At 36.8% G+C, this 26,044-nt stretch overlaps 1 protein-coding gene and 1 non-coding gene across 2 annotated transcripts in view; one reads left to right on the top strand and one right to left on the bottom strand.

Moving 5' to 3' along the window:
- PLA2R1 (phospholipase A2 receptor 1) overlaps positions 1–26,044 on the top strand; it is a 121,824-nt gene that overhangs the window by 45,405 nt on the left and 50,375 nt on the right. Inside the window, 3 exon segments of the mRNA XM_043576864.1 lie at positions 5,971–6,069; positions 10,732–10,844; positions 20,098–20,270. Coding sequence (XP_043432799.1) covers positions 5,971–6,069; positions 10,732–10,844; positions 20,098–20,270 — 385 coding nt within the window.
- TRNAP-UGG lies at positions 21,427–21,511 on the bottom strand. Its single transcript has one exon. It is a non-coding gene; the product is annotated as a tRNA-Pro (tRNA).

Raw genomic sequence — 26,044 nt, 5'->3', positions numbered from 1 at the left:
CATGTTTAATAATCAAAAAGGAGACCAGTGTGGCTTGAGGGGATCCTAGGAGAGGGGGCAGGAAGAATGCAAAAATGTGAAGCTTTTAGTCCTGGTATAGAATGACAAAAGGACTTCAAGGAGATGAAGGGCATTGTTTGATTTACATTTTATTTTATTTTATTTTATTTTATTTTATTTTATTTTATTTTATTTTTTATTTTATTTTATTTTATTTTATTTTATTTTATTTTATTTTATTTTATTTTATTTTATTTTATTTTACTTTACTTTACTTTACTTTATTTTATTTTATTTTATTTTATTTTATTGTGGCTCAAACACACAAACCATGACCTGAGCCAAAGTCAGAAGCTCAACCAACTGAGCCACCCAGGTGCCCCCCGATTTAGATTTTAAAAAATAACTGTGGCTGCTACATAGAGAGTAGCTTAGAGAAAGACAGAAAATGGAAGCAGAGAAACCAGTTTGGGGGCTACTTCAGTGTTGAATTGGGGTAGTGAATATAGAGAGAGGAGAGAAATTCAAAGATCCCTTGGAGGATAGGAATTGTTGCTAGTAGATGTGGGGTGAGAGAGGAATAGGTTTTTGGCTTGAGCAACCACCATGTTTGTGGATGATGGTGCCATTGACCACCATGGTGAAGATGTAAGGGGAAGATCTGAGGTGTCAGGAAATTACTCTAGAGACTGATGATTTTTAAGCTCCATTATCCTATTAACATAAAAGGATTTCTACAATGTGCGTAACCTCATTGAAAACTGTGAATCAATGGAAAATCTTGCTCTTTTCCTCACAAGAATGTAATGGTCCCAGTGGCCTTAACATCACACTTATTTCTATGCCCTAATCTCTCATTTATCTAAAACATCTGATTTAATCCAAAGTCATTTGAAGGGTTTATTATACGTTTAAAGTAGACTTAATCTCTTTGATCAGATAGTTACTAAACTCACTGGCTGAGTTTTAAGTCATTAGGATTTGGTAGGCATTCTCACTCTTTCTTACCACCAGGAGGACACCATGTCAAGTGCAGTTAATTAAATGTTACTTAAGTAGCTGGACAAAGTAATGGCACCAACCAAACATAGAAAATTTCTAAGCACTTACTTTGATGGCACATTTCATTGTTTCCTCTTTTAGGTTGTTATAGATATGCTCAGTTACAATTAAAATGCCAAGGTAGTTCTCAAGTCACATTTGAAAAGGGACAAACAATGACCTCTCTAAATGTTTATCTTGCGTCTAACTCTGCTGAAAGCCATCACTGTTTATTCTACAATATTTGACGCTTTATTGGTTCATTGGTTTTGAGATAATTAAGATGACCTTCCTTTCCTACTGACATTCTCCTTTTACATTTGACAGACATTGGTTATTTACTTAGCAAGTTCACAGAACAGGAGCCAACATTTGAACATAAAAATTATTTTTAAGAGAGTAAGAACAGGTATTAATACTATAGGATGTGTCAGGACAATGCTGCTGTAAGTGTGATACTTTGGGTCCTCCTTTCTGGCAGCTTAGTGGCTCCTTAAATAGTAAATGCATAAAAAGTAACATTCATTCCCATGAAGTAGAACTCAACATGAATATGATTATTGTAATTAACAAGTTACCTAAGCATGGTTGATGCCTAATTTGAATGTGAGAGCCTAGGAAACTTTCTCCATTCATCCATCCATCCAATTGTTATTAAGCAAATACAGTAGGCCTAACAGTATCCTTTAACTGGATGGCTTGCTAGAAGACTCCATGATGGTGGGCTATAGGGCTGCTCTGTAAGATGAAGGTGTCAGCCTCCTACCCAGTATGTATATTCCCCTAAAAACCTGAATGCCTGAGATACCACCTAAAATTTGAATTGTGTGGTTTTAGCCTAAAGGTCTGATTTGTGTTAACAAATCCTTTGGGAGGATAAAATTTTAATCTGTTAGCAGTTATTGTATTTCATTATTAATGTAGGTTGTTAGAGCAGCTATCTGCAGAACTAGAAGACGTGAAAGTATCCACCTGTCATATAAAGAAGAAATGGGGTGGGGCTTTGGAAACTTAGTGATAAAGAAGGACATTATGGCTTGAGCACAAAGTTCATCTATCTAGGGTGTTATCTAGGGTGATTCATGGTAGTTTCCAGGCATTTCCCCAGCATTAGGTTTATATATGTAAGTAGCAAACATTCCACTTAATATTTAGAAGTGGTTGAAGAAAGGAAGCAGCAGTCTCACTTGGTCACGAGGATAGTTTCCAAAGTGTGGTCCCCAGACCAGCAGCATCAATCAATTGAAACCTTGTCAGAAATGCAAATTCTTGTGTCCTACCTGACCTGATCATGAGGCCCCATCATCTGCACTTTAGTAATCCTTTCAAATAATTCTGGTGCACAGTAAAGATTGAGAATCCCTGCTCTAACCCATCTTTTTAAAATAAAAATTGAGAGCAGCTTAATGTAAATCTAGGCTGAGCCTGGTATTAAATCCTAGTTTCCAGTTTTACTGACTATAAAACTTTGCGCAAAGTATTAAACCTAACCTTTAAAATAGGAATGATAATGCCTACCTCACAGAAATGTTGAAATTATACATGAAAATCACACAATATTAAGCCTGGCACACTATCAAGAAACATTAATGGTCCCTCCCCTCCTATCCACCGCTCTGGGATTGCGCATCTTGTAATTGTTCACATGCTGGAGAGAGCAGGGCCTCCCACTCTCATGTAGAGAAAGTATCAACTCTTCTAGTGACAACACAAGGTCCTGACTCATTACCCCATACTGAAACACTTATTATTAATCATATTTTTTATTTAAATAACTGAAACAATCCAGTGAAGAAACGGGTAGAAGACATGAATAGACACTTCTCTAAAGAAGACATCCAGATGTCCAACAGACACATGAAAAGATGCTCAACATTACTCCTTGTCAGGGAAATACAAATCAAAACCACACTGAGATACCACCTCATGCCAGTCAGAGTGACTAAAATGAATAAATCAGGAGAGTATAGATGCTGGCAAGGATGTGGAGAAACGGGAACCCTCTTGCACTGTTGGTGGGAGTGCAAACTGGTGCAGCCGCTCTGGAAAACAGTGTGGAGGTTCCTCAAAAAATTAAAAATAGATCTACTCTATGACCCAGCAATTGTGCTACTAGGCACTTACCCAAGGGATACAGGAGTGCTGATGCATAGGGGCACATGTACCCCAATGTTTATAGCAGCACTTTCAACAATAGCCAAATTATGGAAAGAGCCTAAATGTCCATCAACTGATGAATGGATAAAGAAGATGTGGTTTCGGGATAGAAGGAACATACTTAAAGATCATAAAAGCCATTTATGAAAAGCCCACAGCTAACATCATCCTCAACGGGGAAAAACTGAAAGCTTTTTCCCTGAGATCAGGAACACGACAAGGATGCCCACTCTCACCGCTGCTGTTTAACATAGTGCTGGAAGTTCTAGCATCAGCAATCAGACAACAAAAGGAAATCAAAGGCATCAAAATTGGCAAAGATGAAGTCAAGCTTTCGCTTTTTGCAGATGACATGATATTATACATGGAAAATCCGATAGACTCCACCAAAAGTCTGCTAGAACTGATACAGGAATTCAGCAAAGTTGCAGGATACAAAATCAATGTACAGAAATCAGTTGCATTCTTATACACTAACAATGAAGCAACAGAAAGACAAATAAAGAAACTGATCCCATTCACAATTGCACCAAGAAGCATAAAATACCTAGGAATAAATCTAACCAAAGATGTAAAGGATCTGTATGCTGAAAACTATAGAAAGTTTCTGAAGGAAATTGAAGAAGATTTAAAGAAATGGAAAGACATTCCCTGCTCATGGATTGGAAAAATAAATATTGTCAAAATGTCAATACTACCCAAAGCTATCTACACATTCAATGCAATCCCAATCAAAATTGCACCAGCATTCTTCTCGAAACTAGAACAAGCAATCCTAAAATTCATATGGAACCACAAAAGGCCCCGAATAGCCAAAGGAATTTTGAAGAAGAAGACCAAAGCAGGAGGCATCACAATCCCAGACTTTAGCCTCTACTACAAAGCTGTCATCATCAAGACAGCATGGTATTGGCACCAAAACAGACACATAGACCAATGGAATAGAATAGAAACCCCAGAACTAGACCCACAAACGTATGGCCAACTCATCTTTGACAAAGCAGGAAAGAACATCCAATGGAAAAAAGACAGCCTCTTTAACAAATGGTGCTGGGAGAACTGGACAGCAACATGCAGAAGGTTGAAACTAGACCACTTTCTCACACCATTCACAAAAATAAACTCAAAATGGATAAAGGACCTCAATGTGAGACAGGAAACCATCAAAACCTTAGAGGAGAAAGCAGGAAAAGACCTCTCTGACCTCAGCCGTAGCAATCTCTTACTCGACACATCCCCAAAGGCAAGGGAATTAAAAGCAAAAGTGAATTACTGGGACCTTATGAAGATAAAAAGCTTCTGCACAGCAAAGGAAACAACCAACAAAACTAAAAGGCAACCAACGGAATGGGAAAAGATATTCGCAAATGACATATCGGACAAAGGGCTAGTATCCAAAATCTATAAAGAGCTCACCAAACTCCACACCCGAAAAACAAATAACCCAGTGAAGAAATGGGCAGAAAACATGAATAGACACTTCTCTAAAGAAGACATCCGGATGGCCAACAGGCACATGAAAAGATGTTCAGCGTCGCTCCTTATCAGGGAAATACAAATCAAAACCACACTCAGGTATCACCTCACGCCAGTCAGAGTGGCCAAAATGAACAAATCAGGAGACTATAGATGCTGGAGAGGATGTGGAGAAACGGGAACCCTCTTGCACTGTTGGTGGGAATGCAAATTGGTGCAGCCGCTCTGGAAAGCAGTGTGGAGGTTCCTCAGAAAATTAAAAATAGACCTACCCTATGACCCAGCAATAGCACTGCTAGGAATTTATCCAAGGGATACAGGAGCACTGATGCATAGGGGCACATGTACCCCAATGTTCATAGCAGCACTCTCAACAATAGCCAAATTATGGAAAGAGCCTAAATGTCCATCAACTGATGAATGGATAAAGAAATTGTGGTTTATATACACAATGGAATATTACATGGCAATGAGAAAAAATGAAATATGGCCTTTTGTAGCAATGTGGATGGAACTGGAGAGTGTGATGCTAAGTGAAATAAGCCATACAGAGAAAGACAGATACCATATGGTCTCACTCTTATGTGGATCCTGAGAAACTTAACAGGAACCCATGGGGGAGGGGAAGGAAAAAAAAAAAAAAGAGGTTAGAATGGGAGAGAGCCAAAGCATAAGAGACTGTTAAAAACTGAGAACAAACTGAGGGTTGATGGGGGGTGGGAGGGAGGAGAGGGTGGGTGATGGGTATTGAGGAGGGCACCTTTTGGGATGAGCACTGGGTGTTGTATGGAAACCAATTTGTCAATAAATTTCAGAAAAAAAAAAAAAAAGAAGATGTGGTTTATATATACAATGGAATACTACTTGGCAATGAGAAAGAATGAAATCTGGCCATTTACAGCAACATGGATAGAACTGGAGGATATTATGCTAAATGAAATAAGTCAGGCAGAGAAAGACAGATACCATATGTTTTCACTCAGATGTGGATACTGAGAAACTTAACAGAAGACCATGGGGGAGTGGAAGGGGGAAGAAAAAAGTTACAGAGAGGGAGGGAGGCAAACCATAAGAGACTCCTAAATATTGAGAACAAACTGAGGGTTGATGGGGGGTGGGGGAGAGGGGAAAGTGGGTGATGGGCATTGAGGAGGGCACCTGTTGGGATGAGCACTGGGTGTTGTATGGAAACAAATTTGACAATAAATTATATTTAAAAAAAGAAAATAACTGATGTTGCCTATCAGCATCAATAATGAAGTTAATTCATCCATCTTGTAACATGTTTCCCCTTAGGAGGGGCACTGGAAAGTTAAAAATTGTGAAGAAACACTTTTTTACGTTTGTAAGAAAGCAGGCCATGTCCTTTCTGACACTGAATCAGGCTGTCAAAAGGTAAGTGCTGTTAACATTGCATTTAGGTGTATTGAATGCATAGCTAGAATAATTTATGCAACAGCAATTTAAACAATGTCTCCCTCTCATACCTACTTTTGCTCCCTCCTCCCTCTCTTTCCCCTCCCTCCCTATCACTTTTCTTTCTTTCCTTCCCTCCCTTTTTTTTTTTTTTTTTTTTGACTGTGGGCTACTTTTAACAAACCAAGCAGTTATCAGCTGGGAGCATATGAAGGGTTTACAGCCCTGCAAAGGATTGTTGTCTTGCCATCCTCTTCAACCTAAACTACTTTTCTTTTGAAGTAAAAAATATAAAGGTCCTGTTATCCCATCTGTACAAACAATGACTGTCATGTGATGCCCCATCTCACAGGTGGTTTTCATAGTCTCCCAGTGAGGACTGTCAGAGTGAAAAAAAAATGCATTCCTTTGATGGAGAGTGAACTTCTTCACTCAGACTCCTGACTTCCTTTTCACTCATCTTAAACTTAAATATTTGAATAGAATACAATAATGGTGAGAGGTGCATGTTTGCAATATATTTATTAGTTGGGAAAGAGATAATAAAAATACTTTAATATTTTAAGTAATAAATTATTTTTGGTACTTAACATAATTATTCTCAGTACTTAAAGTAATAAAAAATACAAACACTTCAGGTTTAAAATTAAAAGGTAGAAGGTTATGTTTTAAATTTCTTCAAATACATTCAGTATCCTTGAGTAAAGTTCTCAACACATTCATTCCCTGTCTCTCTCTCTCTCTCTCTCTCTCTCTCTCTCTTTCTCACACACACACACACACACACACACACACACACACACACACACTAAACAATTAAATTTAAATATTGGATATTTGTATGCATCTCAAAAATTTCCCAAACCTGGATTTTTATGCAATTCTTAAATATTTTCTCTTCTAATCCAGGTATTTATGTTTCGATGAGGCAATGACCCATCTTTCCAAGAAACTGCATTTTATTCAGTAATCAGTGTAAACATATGAATTACTCTTCCTACTTTAGGTCTACAATACCTATGCCATAGCTGACATACTACCAAACATTTTATCTAATGATTACAGTTCTTGAAGTTAGAGCTGATCACTGATCTATAGCTGACCAGAAATATTGAAAAAAAATATTTGTCTTATTGTGGTTTTCAAAGCAACTCAACATGTTGTATTTGTGTTGAAAAGGAAATTAACTCCTTACACAGCAAAAACAGAACTGATGTTCTATTCAAACTTTTGTACACAGCTTCCCTTTTCTGGCCAGCATTACTAGTATTTAAGGTTCAGAGTAAAACTGGAGTTCAGATCCCGTTCTCTAACTTTATGGTGAAACTCTCATTAAGTTCTTTATGAATCAATCTGTGAATGTGGTTTCAAAAGTTTCCTTTCCTTTAGCCCACTGCTTCACTGCACTTCTCTAAACAGTCTGTATGTGTAAAATCAACTTATAAAATATTTCTCACACCATGCACAAAAATAAATTTAAAATGGATTAATGAGCTACATATGAGACCTGAAATCATAAAAATAGTAGAAGAGAACAAAAGCAGTAATTTCTCTGACATCAGCAGTCGAAACATTTTTCTAGATATGTCTTTTAAGGCAAGGGAAACAAAATCAGAAATAAACTATTAAGACTACATCAAAATAAAAACCTTTTCCACAGTGAAAAAAAAAACATCAAAAAAACAAAAAAGCAACCTACTGAGTGGGAAAAGATATTTGGAAATGGTACATCCAATAAGGAGTTAATATCCAAGATATATAAAGAATGTATACAAGTAAACACCAAAAAAACACCAAAAAAAAAACAAAAAAAGGCCTCCAAATAATCTGATTTAAAATGGGCAGAGGACCTGAATAGACATTTTTTCCAAAAAAGACATACAGATGGCCAACAGATACATGAAAAGATGTGTAGCATCACTCATTATCAGGGAAGTGCATATCAAAACCACAATGAGGTATCACCTTCACCTGTCAGAATGGCTAATATCAATAACACAAGAAATAACCAGTGTTCGTGGGGATGTGGGAAAAAAAAGGAGCCCTCATGAACCCATGCACTCTTAGTGGGAATGTAAATTGGTACAGCCACTGTGGAAGACAGTATGGGGGTTCCTCAAAAATTAAAAATAGGAACACCACATGATCCAGTAATTCCAATACTGGTATATTTACCCAAAGAAAGCAAAAATGCTAATTTGAAAGGATATGTTTCTATGTTTATTGCAACATTATTTACAATAGCCAAGATATGGAAGCAACCTAAGTGTCTATCAATAGATGAATAGATAAGGAAGATGTGTTGTACACACACACACACATTATACAACCATAAAAAAGGATGAGATCGTGCCATTTACAATAACATGAATGGACCTAGAGGGTATGATGCTAAGTGAAATAAGCCTGAGAAAGACAAATACCATATGATTTCACTTATATGTAGAATCTAAAAGAGTAAATTAATAAACAAAAAGCAGAATCAGACCTATAAACACAGAGAACAAACTGATGGTTGTCTAGCAGAGGGGGTGGGGAATGGGCAAAATGAGTGATGGCTGTAGCCTTCAGTTATGGAATGAATAAGTCACAGGAGTAAAAAGCACTACATGAGGAAGAAAATTTTCTTGATAATTTCAAAGCAAAAAAAAAAAAAACCCACCCCCCGCTCTGAGTCATTTTTTGGGGATTGTATAATATGAGCAATTGTTTCAGTACTGTCATCATCATCATTTCATTTAAAATGAAATGGCACCTCATGTACAAAAGATATTCACAGATACAATCAATTATTCTTCCCACTCTCATTGTGTGGACAAAGGCTTGTAGTAAGGAGCCTTTGTTTTTCTGGTTATTACTATGCCACATCCCCCACCCCCTTTCCTAGAGTCTGTTCAGTTCTCAGCTTTTTGGTTTTACTAAGCAGCCTGTGATCTGAAAACTACTAATGAAGAAGGAATACGTTGTTAGAAAGGTCAAATTGTCAGCCTTCCTCCGCCTGTCCTTCCAAATACAAAAGCAGTCTAACCTCCCACCCCATCTGGAGTGTTCCGGGGGTTCTGGCTGGAGCTGTCAATTACTCACACAGATGAGGTTATGGGGAGAAGATCAGGGAGTGAGTTCAGAGCACATTGTGGCTGGCTGGATGTGGAACTCCTGTGATCCACACCTCATTTAATAATATGTTTTGAAAAAAATAACTGAGTTCTAAAATAAGGTTTTCTTTAATTTACTGCAAGACAGAGACCTTTTCTAAGAAATATAGCAGAAGTCATTTTATATCTGATCAAAATCTGGCAAGTATTGGCATGACACAGACACAGAATAAAGTGTATTTTAAAACTGGCAAATACATAAAAATAGATAGATTTAAGTGATGTGATTTTATAATATTGAAAGAAAAGGGACTAAAATAACTCAGTGAAAATATAGAAGACTAATGAATACATGTCTCCTGTACTGTATGATTTTAAAGAACAGAGATACCCTTCAATGCTCTCGGGGCGGAGGTATGGAACTACACATTTATCATTTTTGTCTAAGTGCCAAAGCTTGCTTTCTTTCTGTCTCAAAGGCTAGCCAGTTGGTTTAGGAATAATTTTTACAAATATATATTTTTTCTTGTATATATATATGCATATATTTATATATGTTTGTATTATTTATATTTAAAATATACATACAACATATTGTATATATACATATAAATATATACATACATAAATATACATATATATGTATATATTTATGTGTATGCATATATATGTGTGTATATATATACATATATAAATACATACATATATATTTATGTGTGTATATATAATATATAAATGTATATGTAATATATATATTTATATAATATACATTTATATATTGTATACATTTATTTAGCCAGTCTCTATTTGGAAACCTTATGATCTATCCAAGACCATCCCGGATTACACCAGAATTGGGTTCCAGACCAGCTTGTCCACTAGTTTGTGACTTCATCTAGGTCTCTAACCTCAGTGAATCTCAGTGGGATAACATGAAATAAGCAATATGAAACAAAGTTGAAAAGATGTATACACTATTATCTAGATACATATGTCCTCTTTGCTCATATTGAGTTCCTGGCTCTATTTAAGGCCTCTGCCTGCATTGTCTCCCTTTGATTCTCAGAACAACTCCATGGACACTATTATTATCTTCATTTTACAGAGGAGAAAATTAAGACATGTAGAGATTATATAAAGTTGCACACTAGTAGAGCCAGTACTCAAACCTATGCCTTCTGCCTTCAAACCCAACAGTCTTGGTTTCTACCATCCTGTAGGAAGCATTTGTATGAAACTCTGTAAGTCTGAACAGAGAGAGAGAAAGAGATCTTGAGTGAGTGCTCCTTTATTTCATTTTAGATTTTAAGATTTCAAGTTAATTAAAACTTTCAGGTTTTAATAATTAATTAAATAAATATAGAAGTGGCTGTAGCTAATGGCATTACCAGGTAGAATACGAAGATTTCAAGACAGAAACTCAAGTTTTGAGTTTTGAGTGGGTCAGAGAAGGAAGTTATGTACAAGTAGTAAATAAGAATACACAAAAACACTATTTTGCCGTTTAAATCATTTATGTCTTTAATTTTCTATTTCCTTTTTGAAGGGATGGGAGAGACATGGTAGATTCTGTTACAAAATTGACACTGTCCTTCGAAGCTTTGACCATGCCTCCAGTGGTTATTACTGTCCTCCTGCACTTGTAACCATTACAAACAGGTAAGATAGAAATTTTCTATCAGAGACATGACTGTACTTTTTTGACAGAAGGGCTCCTGGGATGATAAAATCTAGCCATAATCAGTAACTTGTCAAAATCTAAACTGTACAGTAGAATATTAAATTATTTAAACTATTGATTGAGATGAATTTAAATCACACAATGTTATTCCTAAATCAATTTTTGAGTAACCGAGTAAAATTTAAGATGACTTTTACTTTCCATAAAGATTTATTAATTATTTAGTTTTGAATATATATTCAGACAGATTTTATCTAAATGCATGTAATGGAAAAGAAATATGTTATTTAAAAACTACGTTTTTAATGTCATGTGTGTGAGTTATGTGAGGTTATTTTGAAGAACAAAAGTAAGTATAGCTAAACTGTGGAGTATTTTCAAATACTTCCCCATTGCTTCTTAGCTCTATATTTGTTTAGATATAGACTTCTCTGTTCACAGGTGTCTTCTCCATAGTAACAGAGAAACTGCCCTTTTGACACTCCACAGAATTTGCAATATGCTATAGATTTGTAATAGGGAATAAAAGTACCAACAGCGGAAGTGACCTCAGTGTCACTATCAATGCCAGGAGAACAATGAGGGCTGGGAAAAATGACTCCTCCAAACTGAAGACAGAAACAAGGTAGAACCCTTCTGTGGTTGCTTGGGAAACTATACCTGCAAAGCTAGTCATTTGCTTTTTTACTGAGGCTATTGCCTTTAAAAATATACACCCGGGGCGCCTGGGTGGCTCAGTTGGTTGAGCGGCCGACTTCGGCTCAGGTCACGATCTCACGGTCCGCGAGTTCGAGCCCCGCGGCTCAGAGCCTGGAGCCTGTTTCCGATTCTGTGTCTCCCTCTCTCTCTGCCCCTCCCCCATTCATGCTCTGTCTCTCTCTGTCCCAAAAATAAAATAAAAACGTTGAAAAAAAGGAAAAAAAATTAAAAAAATATATATATACACCGAAGACCAGAAACAAGACAATTGATACTATAGTCTTACCTAGAGACTCTTACCACATAGGTCTAACCTGTAGGAGGAATTATGTGCTTTCTCTGCTCTCCCCACAGAGGAAGTCAACATGCAAAGCCACTAGTATTTCCCGTTTCCTCTTATTTTCTTTCCCAGTCTTTCCTCCAAACCATGCACAGAATGTGTGTGCATGCACATGCCGACACACACACCCACACCCACACCCACACACGCGCACACACACACACACACACACACACACACACACACAATGACTGGATTGACAGCAGTTTCAAAATAAATTGCCTGGCAAAACATTTTGTGCTCAGGAGTCCCTTCCTTCAGCAGTAGAACCACCCTTGATGTATCCCAGTGTTGTTTTTAGTTCTACCTTCCTCCTTCCCAGAATAGCTGGCAGGCAGAAAGAAGCCTTTATCCTCAACTTGCTCAGCCACCCAAAAGATTTCAAAAGCACCTTGGGGTAAAGGTCCTCCAGTAAGTGAGCCAACACTGGACTTTATTCAGGAGCCTGATCAGTGAAGCTATCTATGCTCTTTTGTTAATTATAACATAATTATGTTTTTCACTAAAGAAAATTGTCTAATTGTTCCACCTGTTTCTTATGTCTTATTCTTTCTTTCCTTTTTTTTTTGTGTAATATTCATTGAATACCTGTCACATACCTGGCACTGTGCTAATTACTTTTCAAATGCTATCTAGACAATGCAAAAAAAGCAATAGTCAAGCATTTATTAGAAAATTATTTATTAAATATATTGTGAGAGGCACCATATTAAACACTGGCATGCTGTACAAAAGAAATAAAAGGCATGTTATTATTGTCCTGGTGCCATTTGCAGGCCAGCAACTAAAGAGGTAGAATATAGAAACATAGTGAAGAAGATGGAAGAACACACTAAATGGATAAATTCAAACTGACATTACAGATAACCTATAATGCCATAGTGACCCAAGTAGGGCAGAAATCTGTTAACGTTCAAATGCTTCCTTTCCTTTCCTTTCCTTTCCTTTTTCCTTTCCTTTCCTTTCCTTTCCTTTTTCCTTTCCTTTCCTTTCCTTCCCTTCCCTTCCCTTCCCTTTTTTTTTTTTTTTTTTTTGAGAGAGAGAGAGCGCACGCAAAAGCAGGGGAGAGGGGCAGAGGGAGAGAGAGAGAATCTTAAATCTTAAGCAGGCTCCATACTCTGTGCACAGAGCCCAAGGCAGGGCTCCATCCCATAACCCTAAGATCATGACCTGAGCCAAAATCAAGAGTGGGATGCTCAACCAACTGAGCCAGCCAGGGGCCCCCAGATACTTCATTTTCTAAGAATCCTGGAGATCTCATACAAATAAAGTGTCTGGAAAAAAATCTACTTGGTTTCATTTCCCCCAAAACTAGATACAAGAAGGTGTTATAAATAATTTGTTTCTTTGATAAACTATATTCAGTAGTCAATATTAATTGACTACTGTATGGTCTAACTCCACAACATTCTATCCACAACCTTGTAGGCCCACTCAGGTGACTTTGTGCCAGAATGCTACTCAATGAACAGTCAAGATCCTGCATTGCTACCATTAGCCCCAGTGAGGCATCTCTCCTAGACAGTTACCACACATGTACACGGCCCTGCAAACATGTCTATATCCAAAGCAGTGACTCCAACACAGGACATGCAAGTTGAGGAAAGGAAGGGGCCCATGCTCTTAACTGTTATTCATTCAGATTCCATCAGGTAAGAAACAAAGCCTCACACTATACCCTACTCTTTGAGTGACAATGCACCACAAAATTTTTCAACAGCATCTTTTGTCTGAGAAGGTTGGGCAGCAGATGGAAAGTTTCCTCAAATCCAGAAGTGTCCACTAGCAGCCTGGATAATCATTTTCTTCCATTACTGATTTCTTGTTTGAGTTAAGACACTCCTGTCACTCACCAGTGCCCAACCTTGTAGTTGCTAATTGATTTTCCACTCTTCTGCACAATTGAGCCACAGATTCGATGGGCACAATTAGAACCACCTGCTACAAATTACTTATTTCTTTTGTTATCGGGCAACTGCTCCTGGTATTGGACTTTTTAACACTTTGTGGAATAGAGAGGGAAAGAAAAATAGACCCTTATTTCTGAATAACAGAATGTTATTTTCTTCCTGTTACAAAATATTTTCAGGCCTGGACACTTTACTTCCAGATAGGGCATGACTATAAATCTTGAGTTCCAGAGTTACCATGGATAATTGTCTAAATGCATGCGTATCTAAATTTTAAATCAATCAGCCATGGAATATTTAGTACAAAATAATCCAGGGGCGCCTGGGTGGCTCAGTTGGTTAAGCGTCCAACTTCGGCTCAGGTCATGATCTCGCAGTTTGTGGGTTCGAGCCCTGCATCAGGCCCTGTGCTGACAGCTCAGAGCCTGGAGCCTGCTTCAGATTCTGTGTTTCCCTCTCTTTCTGCCCCTCCCCTGCTCTCACTCTGTCTCTCTCTCTCTCTCTCTCTCTCTCTCTCTCTCTCTCCAAAAATAAATAAACATTAAAAAATAAATAATAATAATAATCCAAATTACATTCAATTTTGTGAATTTTACCAATAGTAAGAAATCCTACAATATCTCATTTTCTGCTAGATTTAAATCTGCATTATTTCCAAGCAATTTTACAGCTCTGCTATTTTCCTGCAACCCCCACACCCTCTCAATACATTTGCAGTTAATTTTTTATTGTGATAAAACATAAAATTTATCATTATAACCATTTTTAAGTGTATAGTTCAACAGCATTAAGTACAGTTTTAATAGTGCACAATCATCACCACCATCCATCTCCCTAAATTTTTGCATCTTTCCAAACTGAAATTCTGTGTCCGTTAAATAACCACTCCCCATTTCCCCTTGCCCCCAGCTTTGGGGAACCATCATTCTACTTTCTGTCTATGAGGTTGACTAAAGTTAACTTGTAAGTGGAATCACGTAGCAGTCATCTTATTGTGCCTCGCTTATTTCACTTAGTCCAATGTCCTCCAGGTTAATCGATGTGTCAGAATTTTAATATGTGTCAGAATTTCCTTCCTTTTTGAGGCTGAATAATATTCCATAATATGTATGTGTCACATTTTGTTCACCCATTCATACAATAGACATGAGATACTTCCACCTTTTAGCTATTGTGAATAATGCTGCTATAAACATGAATGTACAAATATCTTTAGAGTCCCTGCTTTCAATTCTTTTGGGTCATATACCCAGAAGTGGAATTTCTGGATGATACGATAATTCTATTTTTAATTTTTTGAGGAACATACTGGTTTCCATATCAGCAGCACCATTTTACATTCCCACAAGCAGTGCACAAGGGTTCCAATTCCTCCAGGTCTTAGCCATCATCTGTTATTTTGTTTTTGTATAATAGCCATCCTGATGGGTATGAAATGGTATCTCATTGTGGTTTCAACTTGCACTTCCCTAATGATTAGTAATGTTGAGTGTCTTTTCATGTGCTTATTGGCATCTGTATATCTTCTTTGGAGAAATGTCTATTCAAGTCCTTTACCTGTTTTTTTTTTTTAATTTTTTTTTTTAACGTTTATTTATTTTTTAGACAGAGAGAGACAGAGCATGAACAGGGGAGGGTCAGAGAGAGGGAGACACAGAATCTGAAACAGGCTCCAGGCTCTGAGCTGTCAGCACAGAGCCCGACGCGGGGCTCGAACTCACAGACTGTGAGATCATGACCTGAGCCGAAGTCGGCAGCTTAACCGACTGAGCCACCCAGGCGCCCCCCCTTTACCTGTTTTTTAATTGGAGTGTTTATTCTTTGTTGTTGAGTTGTAGGAGTTCTTTATATATTCTGGATATTACTCCCTTATCAGATACATACTTTGCAAATACTTTCTCCTACTCCATGGGGTGTCTTTTCACTCTGTTGATGTCCTTGGATGCACAAAGTTTTTAATTCTGATTAAATCCAATATATCCATTCTTTTAATTTATTTTTTTAATTTACATCCAAGTTAGTTAGCATATAGTGCAACAATGATTTCAGGACTAGATTCCTTAATGCCCTTTACCCATTTAGCCCATCGCCCCTCCCACAACCCCTCCAGTAACCCTCTGTTGTTCTCCATATTTAAGAGTCTATCCATTCTTATTTTGTTGCCTGTGTTTTTGGTGTCATATCCAAGAAATCATTGCCACATTCAATGTCATGAAACATTTCCCCTATGTTTTCTTCTAAGAGTTTTATAATTTTAGCTCTTGTGTTTGGTCTTTGATTCACTTTCAGTTAATTTTTGTAAATGGTATAAAGTAAGAAGAGTCCAGTTGCATTCTTCTGCATGTGGATATGCAGTTTTCCCAACATTAATGTTGAAAAGATTGTTCTTTTCCCATTGAATGGTCTTGGCACCCTTGTGGAAAATCATTGGACTATATCTAGGGTTTACTTCTGGGTTCTTTTCTCTATTCTATCAATACATGTCTGTCTTTATGCCAGTACCACACTGTTTTGATTTCTGTACTTTCAACAAGTTTTGAAATCAAAGTTGTGAGACCAACTTTCTCACTAGTATAAATTCAAGCAAGCCAGAAGAATATAAACTAAAAAATGAGAGTGCCCCCTCACCTGCACTCTTTCTCCCTCCAACCAATCCCACTCTTCTCCCATTAACAGTTAACAAAGGTAACTGCCATTAACAGTTTGGAATTTGCTCTTCCAGGTGCATTTCTTGTGTGTACGTTAAGTATCTTTTCTATCTCTTCTGTCTTTTGCAATAAATAATATCCAAAAACTTAAGACTTCTAGTTCTTGAGGCATGCCACCAAAAACTTCTTGTAATAATAATCATGATACATGTCTCCCATTTTAAAACAATGATATTCTATTTCTATTCTTGATTTAAAAGAAAGAGAAGGAATTTATCATTTTTATGTTCATTCAGCAATAGAGTCAGTTATTTGAATATGGTATTAAAAATGTTAACAATCATGTTATTAGAAGAAATACCATTGCAATCACTCAGTTAAAAACTGTACCTCCTAACTGTATCACTATATATAAAGACTACCACTGTTTTTTTTTTTTTAATTGTAGTAAGTTCTCTAGTGAAGTTACATCCAGTTCATTACTTTTTTCAATCTCTTGTTTTAGGTAATACAAACATAATCATTAAGTACTGCTGTCTGCTAAGTATAGTATTACTTATAGACAAGAAACATCTTTCTTTTCAAGTACATTGGCTAAATGGATGAAAAAATATTTTCAGAGACTCAAATATAAAATATCTCTTTTGGGGGCATTAAGGAATCTACTCCTGAAATCATTGTTGCACTATATGCTAGCTAACTTGGATGTACATTAAAAAAATAAAATTAAAAAAACAAATTAAATAAAATCTTTTTTAAAAAATCTAATTTTGAAGTATGCATTTTTTGAAATGCAAAATTTATTTTGAAATGAAAAAAATCATCAGTGTATGTATCCCAAAAATATGTATTACTGTCTTCAAATTGCATTTTTTTTAAATTTTTTTTTTAACGTTTATTTATTTTTTAGACAGAGAGAGACAGAGCATGAACAGGGGAGGGTCAGAGAGAGGGAGACACAGAATCTGAAACAGGCTCCAGGCTCTGAGCTGTCAGCACAGAGCCCGACACGGGGCTCGAACTCACGGACTGTGAAATCATGACCTGAGCCGAAGTCGGCTGCCCAACCGACTGAGCCACCCAGGCGCCCCAAATTGCATTTTTTAATTAAAATGTAATGTTTAGCACCATCAGTAACAATTTGTTAACAAACTCATGAAAATTCAAGATATATTTTTCTTATTTACATTGAAAAATGCATATTTGGTTTCTTAACTTTTTTAAGGAGCTGACTGGAAAAAAAAATTTTTCCTGATTTTAAGAATTATTTCCCTAAAAATTTGATTTTATAAGTAGTTACACAAACGCAAAGTGTTTTATCATTTGCTTTTCTAAAAAACAACAATATTTACTTTACTAAACTCTTTGGATATAATATGTTATCCTGGTTCAAATAATAAACTAAAAATCTGTACTTTTTGTTCTTAAGTCATAACATTTGAATTAAATAATCTAGTGAAACCAGGCAAAAAGACCAGATATAAAAAACTCTGGAATATTCGCAAATGCAGAATTCTAAACACAAGGCCAAAAAAGACTTTAAAAGATCATCTGCTCTATTACTGTAAGCCAGAGTTTTCACAACCCTTTTAAGTGTTTGGAACCAAATAGTGAGTGGTAACAAGTATAAAATATCCTCTTGTTTCTTTATCGGTTAGAAACAGACACTCAAATGGCTGCATGCTGTGATCCAGAGTTAAGTTCTTAGAGCACATAATTTAAAAGAAAGACATATTTGCTGAATTTCTATATTAACAATGCTATCTTCTAAACAGTACCAAGAGAACTAGAGTTCTGATTTGAAGGTTTTAGGATCTAATGTATGAGTATTATATGCAACTACTTAAAAGATACTTGCCAATTTAAAAAACACAGGGTTTCTATTGTTTTAAGCAATCATAGTGATAAAATAGCAAATCAGAGTGGACTAAATAAATCCAAAACCAACAGGGAACAAAAGGAAAATGTTGTCATGAATAATGGTACCAGTGGCCAAGTTTACAGACAATGTTATATCTCTCCATTATCCAATAAATGCCATAGTACAAGGTCATGGAGGAACCAGCAATGTCCCCTGGGTTTAGAACCAGCACAGTGAATAGTAGTCGGGCCATAACCTGAACGATGCAGTGCCATGCTAGCCTCCTAGGACAGCAGTTTAAGGCACCAGCTGGGCATGATAACAATGCTCCTCTGTCTCCGAGGGGAGAAGGAAAAGCAGATTCTAAATTATGAGAGTATGAACCATTGGAAGCATAAAGAAAATTACAATAGCATCTAGACAATGTTTAGTTTTATGTACGGTCCTTTTGAAGGAGGTTTTTTTACATTTAAAACATTTTACATTTACATTTTTTTACATTCACATAAAATTCTGCCACTGCAATCTGGTTAAAAAAGAACTTTTCTAGTTTTAGATGTGTGCTATATAGATTATTAATAGAGCACCTACAGAAAATAGTAAAGCATAATAAAAATCTATATGTCCTGCAAAGATGAGTATCATAGATGCCTAAGATTACTAAATATTGCTAGTGATGTTTATAAGGCAGTTAAAAATTGTACGTCTCCCCCCATTTCCCTTGAAGCTTTTCTACTCTTGAATGACCCCATTGCTTTTGTTTCGTTTAGCAACTTAAAGATGCATGGTAATGAAAAACTTCCAGAACTGGATGAAAAAGTTTAATTTGCTTTCTTTTTAGGTTTTCTGGATGATTTCATCAGGCCTTCCCTTTCTCATTGACTCAGCAGTTCTGGCCAAAAGTCATCACTGTTTGAAATGTGTTTCTTCAAAACTTCATGTGTATTGAAAATAAATTTTTCAAGCTTAGCTTAAAATTTCAACGCTAGTTAAATTTTAATACTCACGTTTTTCTATTAGGTATTCATGTGGAAGCATATACACAAATTTTCCAGATTCCGCTTTTGATGCATTCATGTTGGGGAAGGAGCACTGCCACCAATCACTGAACACTAATTCATTCAGCTGTGTGGGGAAAATATTGGTGGGTGTACATCCTTGGATTAGTTCCTAGGGTTTTAAATCTATCTTCAGTGAACATGCCCATCTGAACACATTTGAATAAGCCACGGACTCCATGTGCTTATGAACAAACTGATTTGGGATACATAAAATTGCTACTCCAATCTCTGTTCCATTCTCACTAGGCAAGTGTGGCGGGGGAGGGGGGTGCGGTACATGTGAACTCCATGTTGGCAGACACTCATTTCTTCCCCCCACTGCCAGTTCCCCCCTGCACGCACATTAAAGCAAGGTATGTGCTGTGTGGCCTAATTACAAAACAGGGCACTTGCTGTGCCAAGAAATATATTGCTAACTTTATGGGCTTTACCACATATACTCTGAAACTGGAGCTGGACTCTATTCCTTGAAAGAATTAAGCCTTGTCTTTGAGACTCAAATTCTCCTCACTCATCTAATTCTGAGCATTGCAGTGACCTTTGGCATGTATTAGTAATGCTCAGGGTCTATGAGTATTTCTCTGCTCCATGTTCTGAAGAATTCGTCAGAAGTGCTTATTCTGGTGCCATTCTGTGCACCTCATTATGCTTTAATGACAATTTTTTATTGCCCAGGAACTTACTATAACCATTTCCTTTTTCTGTTTTTAAGGTTTGAACAGGCTTTTATTACCAGTTTGATCCGTAGTGTGGTAAAAACGAAGGGCAGTTATTTTTGGATAGCTCTTCAAGATCAAAATGGCACAGGAGAATACACTTGGAAGACAGCAGAGGGTCAGAAGTCTGAGCCGGTGCAGTACACACACTGGAATGCATATCAGCCTCGTAAGTAGAGAGAATTATAACATCACCCCTCCCTCCTGTTTCCTTTGCTCAAAATTCCTTCCACCGCGTGATCCAGCTCCTCTGGTGCTTCCTTAATGTTTTCTTAATGCCTAAATCAATTACAACAATTACCACAGGTTCTCAGGGGGTGAAATATGGCTGGTCTTTTTTAAAAGTATGACGCATGTGACATTTGACAGGTCCAAGGTGTAAATTCATTGCTCAAGACCACACATGCCTTTATTAGCAGGAAGTCCAGTTTCTTCCTCCTTAAAGGCTTTCCCCCCTCCCTCTCCCCCTGCCCTTGATTGTCCAAGAATATCAGGGGCTTACTCAGCCCAGACTAGTCTGATATACTTCAAAGCACAGTGAATGGGCACATATAGGTACATCTAATCAGTCCACAGTCACAGCCACTTTGCCATGGAATGCTGACCCATTACTTAGGTAACACTCTTGTTAGTCCATCTCCTCCATGGGCTTCTGTTATCCTTAGCCAGGATTTCAGAGTTGCTCTATTAGTTCATCCTCATATGCTCAGCTCTGAATCCCAAAACGTGAAACTGTGCCAGGTTAGTCAGTTCCAGAGAAACGAGTGGCTTCAGCCACAAACTACCCTAGAACTAGCCCCTTTGGAACAAGCTTTAGGCCCTTCTTAGGTGACCAGCCTAGACCCAACACACCTTTACATCAGCATGAATTCCTATTTGGATGCCTTGGTCCCTTTCTTACTTACGGGCCTCAATCAGGGCTACCCTAAGAGATGATAGGCAATAAGATACCTCTAAATGTGTTCCTGGAGGAAATGGGTTAGGGGGCCTCAGGCTCTTCCCTGAGGAGAGATAGGTATTATTATAATACTATCAAAATAATTTTCTTATATCAAATATATAATGATAATAATTAGTCAAAGGACCAAATATACCAATTAAAAGACAGAGATTGTCAGAGAAGATCAAAAAACAAGACCCAACTGTATGTTGACTACAAGAAACCCACTTTTTATTTTTATTTTTATTTTTTATTTATTTTTTTTTTAATTTTTTTAACATTTATTTATTTTTGAGACAGAGAGAGAGCATGAACAGGGGAGGGTCAGAGAAAGAGGGAGACACAGAATCTGAAACAGGCTCCAGGCTCTGAGCTGTCAGCACAGAGCCCAACGCGGGGCTCGAACCCACAGACCACGAGATCATGACCTGAGCCCAAGTCAGACACTCAACCAACTGAGCCACCCAGGCTCCCCAAGAAACCCACTTTTTAAAAGAAAGAAAGAAAAAGAAACCCACTTTAAATATAAAGGCACAGGTAAATTGAAAGTAAAAGGATGGACAAAGATATACTGTCCAAATACTAATCAAAAGAGAACAGGAATAGCTATATTAATGTCACAGAGCAGACTTCAGAACCAGAAAAGTTTTCAAGGATTAAAAAAAGTGACATTACATTATGGTAATGGAGTAGTACTCTAAAAAGACATAACAGTCCTTAATGTGTATGCACCTAACAACAGAGCATCAAAATACATGAGCAAAAAACCCTGATAGAATTGCAAAGAGAAATAGATGACGTTATTATACAGTTGGAGACTGTAACATCCCTCTATCAGAAATGGACAGGGGTGCCTGGGTGGATCAGTTAGTTAAGCGTCAACTTTGGCTCAGGTCATGATTTCACAGCTCATGGGTTTGAGTCCCGTGTCAGGCTCTATGTTGATAGCTCAGAGCCTGGAGCCTGTTTTGGATTCTGTGTCTCCATCTCTCTCTGCCCTTCCCTGCCCACATTCCCTCTCTCTCTCTCTCTTCTCTCTCTCTCTCTCTCAAAAATAAATAAACATTTAAAAAAATTTAAAAAAAAAGAAAGAAAAGAAATGGACAAATCCAAGAGACAGAAAATCAGTAAGGACAAAGTTGAACTCGATAGTACTGTCAATCAACAGGATATAATTGATATCTATAGGCTAGTTAATCCATCAATAGCAAATTACACATTCTTCTCAAGCTCACATGAAATGTTCACTAAGATAGACCACATATGGCCAAAAAACTCACCTTAACAAATTTAAAAGAATAGAAATCATATAATGTCTTCTCTTGGTCCACAGTGAAATTAAACTAGAAACCAATAACAGAAGGATAGCTGGAAAATCCCAAAATATTTAGAGATTAAACAACACATGTCTAAATAACATGTGGGTCAAAGAAGAAATCTCAAGAGGAATCTTAAAACATTTTAAACTAAATGAAAATGGTAATCTAAAATCAGCAATCTCTGGGATGCCTGGGTGGCTCAGTAGGTTGAGTGTCCGACTTCAGCTCATGTCATGATCTCATGGTTCATGAGTTCGAGCCCCACATCAGGCTCTGTGCTGACAGCTGGGACGCTGGAGCCTGCTTCAGATTCTATGTCACCCTCTCTCTGCTCATTCTCTGCTCACACTTTGTCTCTCTCTCTCTCTCTCTCTAAAAAATAAATAAATATTAAAAAAAATAAAACCAGCAATCTAAGTATTAGAAGAGAAAATTAAATCCGAAGTAAGCAGAAGAAAATAAATAATAATAATTAGAGCAGAAATCAATAAAATTGAAAACAGGAACTCCATAAAGAAAATCAACAAAACCAAAACCTGGTTCTTTGAAAAGATCAATGAAATTGATAAGTTTGTAGCCAGGCTCACTAAAAAAAGAGAGAAGACATGGGGCACCTGGGTGGCTCAGTCATTTAAGTGTCTGACTTTGGTTCAGGTCATGATCTCACAGTTTGTGAGTTCAAGCCCCACACCAGGCTCTGTGCTGACAATTCAGGGCCTGGAACCTGTTTTGGATTCTGTGTCTCCTCTCTCACTGCTCTTCCTCCACTCATGCTCTGTCTCTCAAAAATAAATAATCATTAAAATTTTTTTAAATTAAAAATAAAAAAAAGAGAGAAGACACAAATTACTAACATCACAAATAAAAGAGGAGGCATCACTACAGATGCCAGGGACATTAAAAGGATAATAAAAGAATATTATGAACAACTCTATATCCACACATTTGATGACCTAGATGAAATAGACCAATTCCTTTAAAGATATAATCAGCCAAAACACACACAAGAAGAAATAGACTATCTGAATAGGCCTACAGCTATTAATAAAGAAATTGAAACAAAATTCATAACTTTTCCAAACAGAAAGCACCAGGTCCACATTGGTTCACTGGTGAATTCTACCACACATATAAAGAAGAAATTATGCCAGTTCTCTACAATTTCTTCCAGAAGACAGAAGCAGAGGGAATACTTCCTGTCTCATTCTGAGGCCAGCATTACCCTCATACCAAAATCAAAGATGTTGCAAGAAAAGAAAACTAACGACCAATGTCTCTCACAAACAAAATAGCAAAATCTTCAATAAAATAATAAATTGAATCCAACAATGTAAAAAAGAATTATACACCACAACCAAATGGGACTTATCCCAGTTATACAAGGCTGGTTCAACATTCGAAAATCAATTAGTGTAATCCATCACATCACCAGGCTGTAAAACAAAAGTCACATTATCATATCAATGGATGCAGAAAAATATTTGACAAAATCCTATACCTATTTATTTTAAAAACTGTTAGCAAACTAGGAATAGAGGGGAACTTCTTCAACTTTATATATTTAATTTTTTTTAACATTTATTTATTTTTTGAGACAGAGACAGAGCATGAGTAGAGGGGGGAAGCAGATTGAGAGGGATGACACAGAATCCGAAGCAGACTCCAGGCTCTGAGCTGTCAGCATAGAGCCCGATGCAGAGCTTGAACTCACCAACTGTGAGATCATGACCTGAGCCGAAGTCAGATGCTCCCTGACTGAGCCACTCAGGTGCCCATCTTTAGAAAGAACATCTACAAAACCTACAGATATCATAATTAATGGTGAGAAACTAAAAGTTTTCCCACTAAAATCAGAAACAAGGCAAGGATGTTCCCTGTCAACAGTTCTTTTAAACATTGTACTAGAAGGCCTAGCCAATGTAGTAGGATAAAATAAAATAAAATAAAATAAAATAAAATAAAATAAAATAAAATAAAATAAATACAGATTGGGAAGAAAGAACTAAAACTTTGTTCACAGATGATAAGATTGTCTATGTAGAAAATCAGAAAAAATCAATAAAAAAATCACTTGAACTAATAAGTGATTATGGCAAGATTGCAATATGAAAGATTAATGAACAAAAGTCAATTGCTTTCCTGTATAACAGAAATGAACAAATGGAGTTTAAACTTAAAAACATATTATCATCTACATTATCACCCCCAAAATGAAAAACTCATATATAAATCTAATGGAATATATATAAAATCTATATGAGAAAAACTATACACTTTAATGAAAGAAATCAAAGAACAAGTAAATAAATGGAGAGATATTCCAAGTTCATGGATAGAAAAACTCGGTATCATCAAGATATCAGTTTTTCACAAACTTCCCTATAGATTCAACACCATCCCAATCAAAATCCCAGGAAGTTATTTTGTGGATATTGAAAAAACTGATTCTGAAGTTTATATGGAAAGGCAACAGACCAAGAATAGCCAATTCAATATAGATGAGGAAGAACAAAGTCAGAGAACTGACACTACATGACTTTAAGACTTACTATAAAGCTAGAGTAATCAAGACAGTGTGGTATTGGGGGGGGCGGGGGGGGGAAGGTGGAAAGACAAGTCAGTTGAACATAAGAGAGCCCAGAAATTGACTGACATAAAACATAGAGCTAAATGTGAGTCCCAAAGCTGTAATACCCTAAAGGGTAACATAATAGAAAACCAGATGACCTTGGGCAAAACAATGACTTTTTAGATATAACACCAAAGGCACAGTCCATGAAAGAAACAGTTGATTTGCTGGACTTCCTTAAAACTAAAGACTTCTGCTCTGAGAAAGCCAATGCCAAGAGAATGAGAAGACAAGCCACACACTAAGACCAAATATTTGCAAAAACCACATCTGACAAAGGACTGTAATCCAAAATATACAAAGAATCCTTGAAACCCAACAATAAGAAAATGAAGGACAAGAATTAAAAATGGACAAAAGATCTTAAATTAAGTTATATAGATGGCAAGCAAGCATATGAAAATATGTTCAACATCATATGTCATTAGGAAATTATAGATTGCAACAAGATACCACAGCACACCTATGAGAATGACCAAAATCCAAAACATGGGTGAGGATATAAAACAATGGGGACACTCATACATTGCTGGTGGGAAAACAAAATAGCATCCCACTTTCAAAGACAGTTTGATAGTTTCATACAAAACTAAACATACTCTCACCATATAACTCAACAATCACACTTCTTGGTGTTTACCCACATAAACTGAAAACTGATATTCACGCAAAAATCTACACATGGATTTTTATCGAAGTTTTATTCATACTTGCCAAAACTTAAAATTAATCAAGATGTCCTTTAGCAGGTGAATGGATAAACAAAATATGGGACATCTAGACAATGGAATATTATTCACTGCTAAATGAGCTATCAAGCCATTCAAAGACATGGAAGAAATTTAAATACATATTACTAAGTGGAAAAGGCCAGTTGAAAAGTCTACAAACTACGTAATTCAAACCATAGAACACTCTGGAAAAGGGAAAACTATGACACAGTAAAAAGATTACTAGTAAAAAGTGGTTTCCAGGGGGAAGGGGGAAGGGAGGGGTTGATAGACCGAGCACAGAGGATTTGGGGGACAGTGAAACTATTCTATATATACACAATG

Source organism: Prionailurus bengalensis, chromosome C1 (genome assembly GCF_016509475.1).
Source record: "Prionailurus bengalensis isolate Pbe53 chromosome C1, Fcat_Pben_1.1_paternal_pri, whole genome shotgun sequence".
NCBI classification, from domain to species: domain Eukaryota; kingdom Metazoa; phylum Chordata; class Mammalia; order Carnivora; family Felidae; genus Prionailurus; species Prionailurus bengalensis.
Note: the sequence above shows the minus strand (reverse complement) of the source record. Positions and strands in the feature narration are given on the sequence as shown.